We start from the raw sequence: 12,166 nt of genomic DNA, 5'->3' as shown, positions 1-12,166 counted from the left end.
ACTTGGTTGTAAACTACTTTTTTAAATTATAAAAAGGTTAGATAGATAGGTTATAGTTGATATATTTATATGTATAGGTTATGGTTGATGTATTTATATGTATAGGTTATAGTTGATGTATTTATATGTATATAGAGAGAGTCTCATGCTAAGGCAGGGTCTCTCAGCCTTAGCACTGTCAATAATCGGGGCTGAATGTTTACCATGGACTGTACAGTAACCAAGCTATTGACTTTATTCCCTGAAATGTTAGCCGATTGGCCTGATTAGTAGAGTATCAGTACTCAATAAGAATGAAGTAGAGGCCAGGCACAGTGGCTCATGCCTGTAATCCCAGCATTTTGGGAGGCTGAGGCAGGAGGATTGCTTGAGCCTAGGAGTTTGAGACAAGCCTGGGCAACATGGTGAAACCCCATCTCTATAAAAAATACAAAAATTAACTACTAACTAGGCATGGTGGTGCACACTTATAGTCCCAGCTATTCGGGAGGCTGAGGTGGGAGGATCACTTGAGCTTGAGAGATAGAGGCTGCAGCAGGCCATTATCACACCACTGCACTCCAACCTGGATGATAGAGAACGTGTCTCAAAAAAAAAAAAGACAGAGAGAGATAAAAAGAAGCTGAAGGCATGTTCTTTCTTGAAAAATCTATCAGACCTGCAAGGAAAACCATGTATGAAAGTGACCCAAAGGAAGTTGAGGAATGCACAGAATGACCTCTAGAGGTTCCTTTTAGCACTAATGATCCCTGAAGGAGACCTACAGACCCTCATGAACTGACCCCAACCAGGCATTGGCTTGATGCTTTTTTCCCCCACATTGGCTGGTACTGTCACAACACTCACTACAGCAATTCCTTCCAACCCTGCCTTGCCCTCAAGCCTCTGCTGCTGGAAATGACCACTGGCCCATGGTCCAGAGGGTGTGGCTGGCACAGCGGAGGAGGAATGTGTCTGACTTGTATGTGAAGGTAATTACTGGGTAAGACACACAGCGTGCGCAGAACCCAGTTTATGGACCAGCCTTCCATGTGAAATTTGACTTTTCCCTCTTTGCTGAATTGGCCAGGTTAACAATGGTTACCCCTCGATTACAGGAAGCATGCATGGTACAAAGCCTCCTTGGAGACCCACATGGCCCTCAGATGAGCAATTGTTCAGATTTCTTTTTCTTTTCCATGGGAATAAGGGTTCCTCTCTGCAAAGCACATGTTTTAGGGTTTTTTTCTTGCTACCCCCAAGGGCCTGGTGATATTTTTCTTTACCATGCATTAAACAGAATCTGGAGTCTTTGTGGGGGAAAAAAGGCAGGAGGGAACATACTAGTTAAAATGTTTCTAGGTACACTACCAGGATGTACCTATTTATTGATATACAAATGACATAAGTTATTGAATGCTTGCTGTAGGCATTCTCTGTTCTAAGAACTTTGTAAGAATCGACTTACATAAGTTACTTCATAGCAGTTCTATGATGTAGTATTGTTATCACCACTTTACAGATAAGGAAATAGAGACATGACATACAGAATGACATGCTCAATGCCACTCAACCAGCAAGTGATAGAATCAAGCTTGAAACAGCTGATCTGACTCCAGAGTCTGTGCTCTGATCTACTATATCACAGCGGTTTCTATGTGTGCTATTCTCCTAATATATACTGTTTGAAATACATGAAAAAGAGTAATTTTAATAGAATGAGATACCTATTGGCAATATTGAAGTTCTCATACTTTTGTCCTCTGCTCCAGTGAGCCATCTAGAACCACCTCTGAGATCTATGTGCCCTCCTTCCAAGATCATCTTGGGGGATTCTTATAGGGGAAATTCAAACTGCTACCCTCAGGGGTCTTAGTGTCCTTGTCTCTATTTGGATTCTATAATGGAAGTGGGGTTTATAACTGTAGAGTCTGTCCTCCGGTTGGGTCTGCCATCCACCAGTTCAGGTCACTTCCCTCCCCACCTCTCTGCTGCCCCTGGGAGCCTGGGCTTTCCCCCTGAGACCCAGCCAGGCAGAAAACACCTTCCCCGTATTCCTTCATGCCCCTTTGTCCTCCAGCCTAAACTTTCCAGTGCCATTATATCAGGAAGTTACTAGGTAATGCACTACTCACTCAACGGAAAAATTAATTTGAACATCCACATCACTCTTCCCCTTTCTATCTTCAATCAGTGATCACATGTTACCTTCTTGTGAGAACTTCTCTAACTTTCCTATTTAAAATTCTCCCTCTGTCTCTCACACACACGCACGAAACTCCCTTCTGCTTTACTTTTCTTCACGGTGCTTTTATCAGATGTTATTCTTATTTTTCTATTCCCCCTCCTCCAACTCAAAAATAAACATTATGAATGCAGAAATCTCTATCTGATGTATCCAACCTTGTATGCCCAGTGCCTACACAGCACAATTAGTTCATAGTAGACACTAAAAGCTTTGGGTTGAACAAATGAATAAACTGTTTCTCTGGGATTAACGATTAGGGATTTGAAGCCAATAAGAGAAATAATATAAAACAGGGGAGCTTTTCTTAATCACATTCAAAAATATCAATGCCAAAATACTGTATATTTTCTACCTGGTGTGCTGGAAAAAGTTGAATAATAACCAGGTTACTCATACAACTGACAATAGGAATAAATGTAAATCCAAAGTAAACCCCCTTTTGCTCAATAAACCATTTGTTTTCCAAACAATCTTTTACTTTGTCACTGATTACATAGTTCTTAGGTCCTACCAAACCATGAGGCTATAACAGAGCACAGCACAATATGGTTGATTTGTTGATTTGGTGTTTTAAACTAATTCATGTTGTTTGAAATAATTATGACTGATATTTGTGTAAATGCTGACACTGGCATGGTCAATGCCTGGTCAAAAATTTCTATATAGGACTTGTTTGGGGATTGCAAAGGGCTAGAAATTGGCCATAACTAAGGATCTTCATTAGAAGTTTCCTTTGAAAAGTTCCACACTTATTTCATAAGACTGAGCCACAATCAGTTTTTTTGCCTGAAAACGTAGGAGAGCTAATAGAGAATATACCACCCTTAACCACTGAATGTGACTGAGATTCTTAATACTCTGAATACTGATGAACTAGAGCATAGAACATTATTTTATTGTCAGTTTATATCAATATGGTATATTTCAGACTGGCCATAATTGGAGCTGCTTTTAAGCAGAATTACAAACCAACCCCCTACTTTTATTTACTTACACGGAAAGTAAACAATCTAAAAATGAAGTCTTTTATTTTCTGAGGTATCACCCTGTAAATATGGATCTCTTTTCAGATGAAGTGTTTGTAGGAGATAGATTTGTCCCTATCTAAGGAAGATGAGCAGGAGGCGATGTAATTTATGAGCTGAACTAACAGAAGGGTGCTGAGTTGGATTTTATTAAACTAATATTGTGGCTGGCAAGGATGGCATGTCAGATGTCCTGTTCATTTTAAAGATCGTGCCATTTCAGTAAATCATTTTTATAATTTTAAATACATTATATAGGTGCAATGCCAGTAGAGGGTATGTTTACATATGCCAGACACATTGGTTTGCTTCCCTACATCCTGTGTTGCTCATTTCATTTTCTAGAGATGTAGTTATCAGATTATTTTCATGAGCTAATCCATAGTTTACTTATTTCATAGTCTTGATTTGGTGCTGTTATGCTTATTTGATTCTTCCTTGTACATACATAGTCAACTCACGTGAACATCATTACAGTGTTTCTCCCTTCCTTCCTGCACAAAGAGCTAAAGGAATCTCCTGTTTTAATTCCTTCGCCCATGTAGTACAATGAGAAAACAATACACAAGGTGCATTTGGGGAAATTTACCATAAGATTTCATCTGAAACAGTTGTGTTATGTAAGATAGTGCATTGTATTTCAGAATATTTAAGGTTGAATTTTTTTTTACTGTGTGAACTCTATACTATTTTCTTTTCTCCCCTAACTTCCCCTCATTTAACAGCAGACAAACCCAGGGAGCACTGAATGAATCCGATGATCCTGAAACAGGCTGTCTAACTGATAACAAGCCAACTTCTCGACACTTCTATCCTGTCGCCTTGCTGCTTGTCAGCTCACACCTGCTAGTTGTGTGGCTTATTTTAAGTCTGGCATTGCTCTTAGCCAAATACCAATAAGTTTTATGTTGTATTCCTTTTTCTTTTCTACAAATGACAATGAACTTTAAATCATGGGGACAATGCTGTAATATTTTTACATTTTCAAATTCACAGAATTTAAAAGAAAATGTTTAATTTGTGTTTTTGTTTGTTTTTCCTAAAATCTGAAAAACAGAAAGTACTATGCATTAAGTGGATTATTTTGCTCTTTTGTTCATGGAAAAGTGTTTCCCACTGTTAACTAGCTCAAGAAGAATTTTTAAATTACTGTCTTTGGAATAAGACAAAGAACAGAATCCTGAAAGCTTGAAGTTCTGAACCTCCTGTCCTCATCCCATTAAATTTATTAAAGAAATTAAGACTGAATTTGCACAAACACTGAAACCCTGAGACAAGTTCTAGAGATGTGGGAGGTTGCAGACTTTATTTCCACTGTGCTAATATCATAGATGCCATCTGCTGATAGAAATTTTTTTTTAACCTGTTTTACTTCTTCGCTGCAATTAACTCTTTTCTGTCAAGTAACTTTATGGAGAGAATGGCTATTTATGTTTTGTAATTAAATTACCTGTTTGTATCTCTTGTTTGGGTTGATTTGGCTTTCAGAGGACTTTTCTATTCTTTTTAACAAGGTCTTGTTTGTGTCTTGATGTACCATTCCCAGCACTTGTGACTTTTGTACTGTCCGTGGACAAGCACTCTTCCTTTATAAAGCTGAGACTTGGCCCAGGCTGTTCAGAAAGCCATTTTCTCTCTCCCTTGCACAGCTAAAATAATAAAATTAAAATAGAGATGAAACTTTTCTTTAAAAATCTATAGGGCCAGACTTAATAAATTAAATGCCTTATTTCTAGAACCTGCATCCTTAGGGCTACATATAGATTTTAATGTGTTTTAAAGAGACTGAGAAATTAATTTGTGGAAATGTTATAAAATGGCAGATATATTTATGAAACTAAAGTGGAGCTGTATTGTGGAGCCAATTATATTTAAAGAGTTTATTAAATTTTAAATGTCTGTTAAGAGTAAAGAGACTTAAGTCATCTCTTTCAGAGGGCAATAATGGTATTGGGCCTGGCCTAGGATTTAATTTTGTAAGATGTATCATCACTTGTGGAAAAAAAAAAAATGTAGAGTTGAATCTTTGTTATTTTTACTTGGACTGTTGCTGCAACTCTGCATTAAACAAATAAAGCATATTTATTTATTCTGTGTTTCATGAAGTTGTACTTTTTCCCCTTTCACCAGAGAAGGATGCCGCATAGAGAATGTACTGAAGAATATCAAATGCAGAAAGTATGCTTTCAACATGCTACAGCTGATGGCTTTCCCCAAGTACTACAGACCTCCAGAGGGGACTTATGGAAAAGCTGACACCTAAGTTTACCAACATGTTAATAAACAGGAACACAAATACATTTCAGTTGGATAATCTTCACCTTGGTCTTTTTTGTTTGTTTTTATTGTCATGAATTTGTGGTGGGGGAGATGATCACAGATGTTTGCCAAAATCTAGGAACTACTTGAATTCATTGTCAGCATATTACTCTGAAAGAAATCCATTTAAAAAAATCTTACATGACTCAGTACTGTCATTTCTAGTTCTAAGTTTCTATGTGCTGAGCCTAGCTGATTGTGATTGGTTCACAAAGTATAAATTTCATTCATGAGTATTTAAATGTTTCTGAGGAAACATGGATCATTTCAGTAGGACTAGGGGTGATTCAGAGAGCACTACTGTCCATCCAAATGAGGAGAGGAGAGGGGGAAAAGGAGCAGAGTTTTTTTGTGATACAACTTAATAACCTATGAGAACACAGTCAACCTGAGAATCAATATAAGGGATTAAAAGAAAACGTGTAGCCACTCAATTAGGTAGAGTTAACTCGTGATCTGGAATACTGAGGCAGTTTGCAGGTATGTTCCACAATGATCTCTATCATCCAGTCAAGGTGTGACTCTTCCTCTTCAACAGGCATATGCATGAAGTGAGTAAAGCAGTCAACAGACCTTTCAAAACCATGGCATCTTTTCAGAACTCTGACTTGGGTTGCGTGATCTAGCTGTGACTGTAGCAATATAGAACATTTAATAGAGTGATAGGCAAAACACTGCAATGATCTAAAATTGCAAAGAAAATAAAAATGAACATTTTGATACCCAAAATGAAAATCCCCATCAGCCTGAACTTTATGTTGTGAAGTTCATGAATGTCAGTGAGGTGTCTCTGAGATGTTTTTTAGCAGTCATCTTGGTATAAGCATGCAGTTATGGCATAGGTTTGTATATGTTAATAAGCCTTTAAAACGTATGCAACCACAACAAATGATAAAGTAAAACAATTATTTTCTGTTACCCTGAATTTCAAACTTGCCCTTACTCAGTAAAATAACAACATTTATAAGTTTTCCAAAATGCCAAAGTAGAAGTTTCCTTAAAAATCATCTTGTATAATACCAGTATTCAAAAATGGGTAAGGTTAATCACCCCCAATCACCCAGCAAAAGAGTTCCAAAATCAGAATTACAACCTCTTCTTACTTTTCTAGCCTGTGGTTTGTCCCTTCTCCAAATTGCTATGCTAAATATGCATGAAAATTAAGGGAGAATGCTAGTTAGTTAAAAAGAAATTAGGATTTATCACTGGAATTGAAACTAAGAGTACAAAAGTCTGAATGAATGAAACTTTTTTCCTACAAATTTTACAAATTTATTCTTGTTCCTTTCTCATTAGAAGAACATGCTATCCAAAGCATAAATCTCCCTTGAAAATAACAGAGGCTCATTAAGCCCTCTCTTAGCTATGATCAATGGATAATATTATGCTTTCCATACCGAATGTGATAGCTCCTTGCCTAATATTCCTGTTGAAATAAGGATTCCAACCACATTTCTAGTCCCAGGTTAAGATTTTCAAATTACTACAAATTTTAGGTAAGCATTTGGAGTTTTTTACACTAAAATTATCAATTTTTTATTTTAGCTAATTACCTGTAGGCATTATACTTGAGGCAGTTACGAAACTACTTACAGCCTTTTTAATGAAAATGTGCTGTGTACTTTGAATCCATTCATAGACAAAATTACCTTGATGTTCTCTTAACTCATTCTTTATTTTAGTGATTAAATACGACCTTTCAGTTATTCAATATCATTTGAAAATGGTAGGATTTGTGGTTATTTTCATGCCCCACTGGATTTAAGATAAAGAGGCTGGGATGACAGAGGCCTCCTCCAATAGCTATGAAGCCTCATTCAGCATATCAAATGGTAATCTGAGTTCCAAGAAACCTTAAGTAATTTATCAACCTGTAAATACTCTTATAAACAATAATTTTTATTTGTAGTTTTAAAAAATGAAACCACTTGACTCAAATATAGAAAAATATTAACTAGAAAGCCAACAGTAGGGGTTTCTATTTTTAAAAGACATTTCAATGATTTCCTGTAATCCTAGCACTTTGGGAGGCCAAGATGGATGGATCACCTGAGGTCAGGAATTCGAGATCAGCCTGACCAACACGGTGAAACCCCATTTCTAATAAAAATACAAAAATTAGCTGGCTGTGGTGGTACACACCTGTAATTCCAGCTACTCGGGATGCTGAGGCAAGAGAATCATTTGAACCCAGGAGGTGAGGTTGCAGTGAGCTGAGATCACACCATTGCAATCCAGCCTGTGTGACAAGAGCGAAACTCCATCTCTAAATAAGTAAATAAATAAATAATATAGAAGCCTCAAATTATAGTGCTTACTGTAATACAAATACTTTATGAATTTTCATTCATTAGCATAGTCATCTGCATTTCCTTATAGAAAGCCTATACTGGTGTAAACTAAAAGTGGATTTCATTAAGAAAATGTGTTTCATAGAGACAACAATATTGCTTTTTTCCTGAGAGACAGTTCAAAAATTCTTGAACAACTACTTCACTATTTCTTAAGTTATTAAGGCTAAATCAAAGAGCAAAGGTTAAAAACAAACAAACAAACAAAAAAGCGTTTAAATCTCTCTTGAACGAACACAGCCACAGGCATGCTATTCTATCTACATTTTCACTTAAAAGATACACCAGCAGACCTATTTTAGGAGGTCATATTGAGCCAAAAAATGAACTGAGCAAATGACATTTCCAAACTCTTTTTTGCTCAAAAATAATATGTTCCCCTTTGATATTAAATGCAGATATCAATTCTGGATTAGTTATTTACTGAGCCCTAGGAAAAACATATTTAAAGACAAGGAAACCATTCATTTACATCTCATGTCATTGCTTTTTTCTTTTAAGTATTGCCTTGAGGTTTGTCTACACTCTGCCAAAACAATCCCTGAACATAGTTTGGTCAGCCTCATAATTCATTGAGTCAAGAAACCATTTGATCCAGGTGATAAACTGTACTAAATGACAAACTGCCCAAGCAGGGCAGAGCTCCACAGACCCAGCCTCCAGCCCTTATTTTATAAGACTAACCCCTCTTCTGAAAAACTCTGAAGGCTTAAAAGCTAGCATTTGATGGAGGATACGTCCTTTTTATCCTTCAACTATGTATGGCATTTTACATAAAATAAGAGGTAAAAAAGCAAAGAGAAACTTATTTGTATCAAGTAATGCCTTTCTTCCCAAGCAAATCAAACGTCTCCCTATGTAAAAGTTGATAGTGTACCAAGAGACACACTACCACTGGTGGGCTGGAACTAGCTCGTTCTGATGCATAAAAGTTGGTAATTAAATTATCCAAAATTTTGTAAGCTAGTTGTTAAATGTAACCATTATTAAATGTGAAATTATAAAACACAATGGAATACATTGAAAACAAAGGTAATAATCAAACATACCACTTCCCAATTATTTTACTACATTATACTATTTATCAGGACTCTTGAGTCTGTTTAGGTCTATTGCATCTTTACAGTGAAAACAGAATACAATATTGTGCTACTATGGGTCTCTTCCTGACTGCAGATTCTTAACATGGTGTTAGTAGCTTGAAACTGTCCACAGTGGGAGTATTTACACCATAGAAACTGGCAAATGCTATGAACTAGCAATTTTAATTCCTGGAAAGGCAGTTGTTGAGCATTTACCGGCACACAATGAATGCCTTCATCTATTATTTTTTCATTAGGAAATAAATTATGACAGGCAGTATAAAATTATTAAAATGGTATCAAATGCAATCCCTTATCTTCAGATGGCTATAATTTTGTTTTGGTTTTTACCTTCTTTAAAGACTCCTGTTAGGTTAAAAGTCGTATTTGATGACTATATTCATAATTAAATTATTAAATCACATTTTCTCTTGATAATGCTTTGCAGGAGAATTCTTAGCAATTCAACTGTAGTCTAAGCAATAACTCAGGGCTAAATTCAGGGAAATGTTAGCCCAATCAGATATCACTAACAATGTACTTCACCATCTATTTTGGAGTTTATAATTTTGGCATTTGCTGAAAGTAGGAAAAACAGTAACATATTACTGTGCCCAGATTCTAATAAATGTAGCTCAATTGAAACCTAAACTGTTACATTAAATAAATTACACTCTGGCACTATGCTAAATCACCACAGATATTTTAGGTGTTTAATTTCCAAGCAGGATGGTGTATCATTTGTTTGGTTCAATATACGAGGCACCATTTGTAGTCTTTTAGGAAATAAATTAACTTTTATCACAGATTTAGGAAACTTGTCTAAAAAAACTGTGATCATCAGTTACAGAGGGAAGGAAACATATTGAACACAAGGCATCATAGTAGCTGGAGGCCTTAAAAATTATGCACGACTAAAAAGAATGATTTGGTGAGAGATGTGTAGCTGATTGACAATTTTAGTGTGAATTCACATTCATTTAACCCAGCAGCAATCTACATAAGCTATGCTTTTTCCCCCCATATTTATGTTTCTTAGCTTATAAAGTCCCAATATATTATCTTTTGTTGCTTTGGCAGTTTTAAGTTAGAGCTCTGCATTCACAGAGATGCCACCTATAGCAAAAACTATCTTTAAGAATGGGAAACTAAAATGAATGTTTTAGATAAAATATTGCAAGCTATTAGGTGTAGAGTCAATGTATGGAAATTTGCATTTGTTTTTCTGAATCATGGTGCACATTGATCACTCACTGAATTTTATTTCTAAGCAAATAAGAGAGTCAAACATTTCTAAAAGGAACATATGTTTTACTATTAATAACAAGGAGATAGGAAAAATAGTAAGGTAACATAAGCAGAAAAAAAAAAAAAAAGTAATGAAATTAGCTGCCCTGAGTTGGAATTTTTACAGATTGCATGCATACTTAGAATTTTAAATTTTTAAAAGATTTACAATTGAGTATGGTACCCAGAGAGAGAGAGTATCAAGGGAAAGAAGACCTAATACAAGTGATGTTGCCTGATAAATCACATCTTGCCAAAAAGTATATAATTTTTAGTAAATACAGTTCTTTAGGAAGAAAAAAAAATGTTGCCCTTTCACACTCACAATGTAAATACATTGATAATATTCCTTAAATCATCTAAATTACTGCCAGGTCATGAAAGGACATGATCAATGATGACCTACTGCACTGACAGGCAACATTGACTCAAATTTTGGCAAGATTGCTATATTATCTAGATAATTCTTGTGATGTTTTTATGTCACTATCAACATTAAAAATATTTTATGTTAAACTATGAAACTTTCAAAAGTTTGACTGCATATAACTGTATGGGCACTCTCATTTCACTGCATACATACAATACTTTGTATACACAGACTTCTCATGTGAATATTTTATTATTTTATTTAACCTAACATTGAACTTTTAGATTTTTGTGGTACTCATCTGAAAGGTTGGCATTTGTTTTCTTTTTATGTTACATATATATTTTAGATGAACCAATAACGTGTATTCCTAGAAAATAGGAATTTTTTCTAGGCACAAATAGATTGATCATTTTATATTGGCATTTAAGACATGTCATTTTTGTTTTATTGTTCTGTGTAAACCATATTCATTGTACACTGTGTGTATATTTTTGTTTAAATAAATGTGATTTTTATTTTTTATGTTTCTGTCTTTTTCTCCCTATTATACATTGTTTTGATTTTCATCACTACAGAAATGTTTAACTTTAATTAAAATATTAGAAATGTAGCATAAACAATAATCCAATTCCCAGTTAATTTTCTACTGGGCTGCAATTAACAATGAAAAGTTTTCATTGATGCTAGGTTAATCTAATTTTCACCAGTGGAATTTACTTTTCAGGATGACTATTCCATGGAAGCAAGATTAACCACAGTTTGCCCAGGCATGGTGGCTTACGCCTGTAATCCCAGCCCTTTGGGAGGCCGAGGCAGGCAGATTACTTGAGGCCAGGAGTTCAGGACCAGCCTGGCCAACATAGCGAAACCCCGTCTCTACTAAAAATAAAGATAAAAAAATGGCTGGGTGTTGTGGCATGCGCCTGTAATCCCAGCTACTTGGGAGGCTGAGGCAGGAGAATCACTTGAACCTGGAAAACAGAGGTTGCAGCGAGCCAAGATCGTGCCACCGCACTTCAGCCTGGGTGACAAAGCAAGACTTCGTCTCAAAATAAATAAATAAATATAAATAATAATAACCAGTTTTAAGAAGGTTCAGAACCAGGTGTTAATGCTTTAACATGGAGCAAATCATTAATCTTTGTTGCCAAGATTATATGTAGTGTTATTTAAACACCAAGAAAATTTTTTCTTAGACTATTTAGGTCTAATCATTTATAATTTGTTATAGCAATTGATAGTGGAAGGCACATTCCAAAGAGTTTTAATTAGATCATGTTACAGAGGAATTAACCAAATGAGACTCCTGTTTGCATGCAATGAAAGAATGAATTTTTGCCACCTAGAGAATTTCAAAAACATATCTGATCCTGCAGCAAGAAATACTCCTTTTCTGTAATGTCTTCATCAGTAAATGTTAATATAACATGTTTTTCTATAGCTGAGCAGGAATAATGCTGAAGGTAGCTCCTTGGTGAAACAATGCATACTAAATTCTAGCA

The 12,166-nt window shown here is 35.6% G+C and overlaps 1 protein-coding gene across 4 annotated transcripts in view; it reads left to right on the top strand.

Annotated features, from left to right (window-relative positions):
- The window catches only part of INPP4B (inositol polyphosphate-4-phosphatase type II B), an 807,120-nt gene extending 795,934 nt beyond the window's left edge, over window positions 1-11,186 (top strand). For 2 of the 4 annotated variants that reach the window (XM_025386324.1, XM_025386325.1), the window contains one exon: window positions 5,383-5,572. In XM_025386324.1, the coding sequence (XP_025242109.1) occupies window positions 5,383-5,515 (133 nt within the window). In that variant the 3' untranslated portion in view covers window positions 5,516-5,572. Of the gene's footprint in view, window positions 1-3,977; window positions 5,342-5,382 lie in introns of those variants that run through there. The other 2 variants (XM_025386323.1, XM_025386321.1) reach the window with 2 other exon arrangements.
- The last annotated feature ends 980 nt before the right edge of the window (window positions 11,187-12,166 follow it).

Source organism: Theropithecus gelada, chromosome 5, assembly GCF_003255815.1.
Source record: "Theropithecus gelada isolate Dixy chromosome 5, Tgel_1.0, whole genome shotgun sequence".
NCBI lineage: Eukaryota > Metazoa > Chordata > Mammalia > Primates > Cercopithecidae > Theropithecus > Theropithecus gelada.
This window is presented reverse-complemented; position numbering and strand designations above follow the sequence as displayed.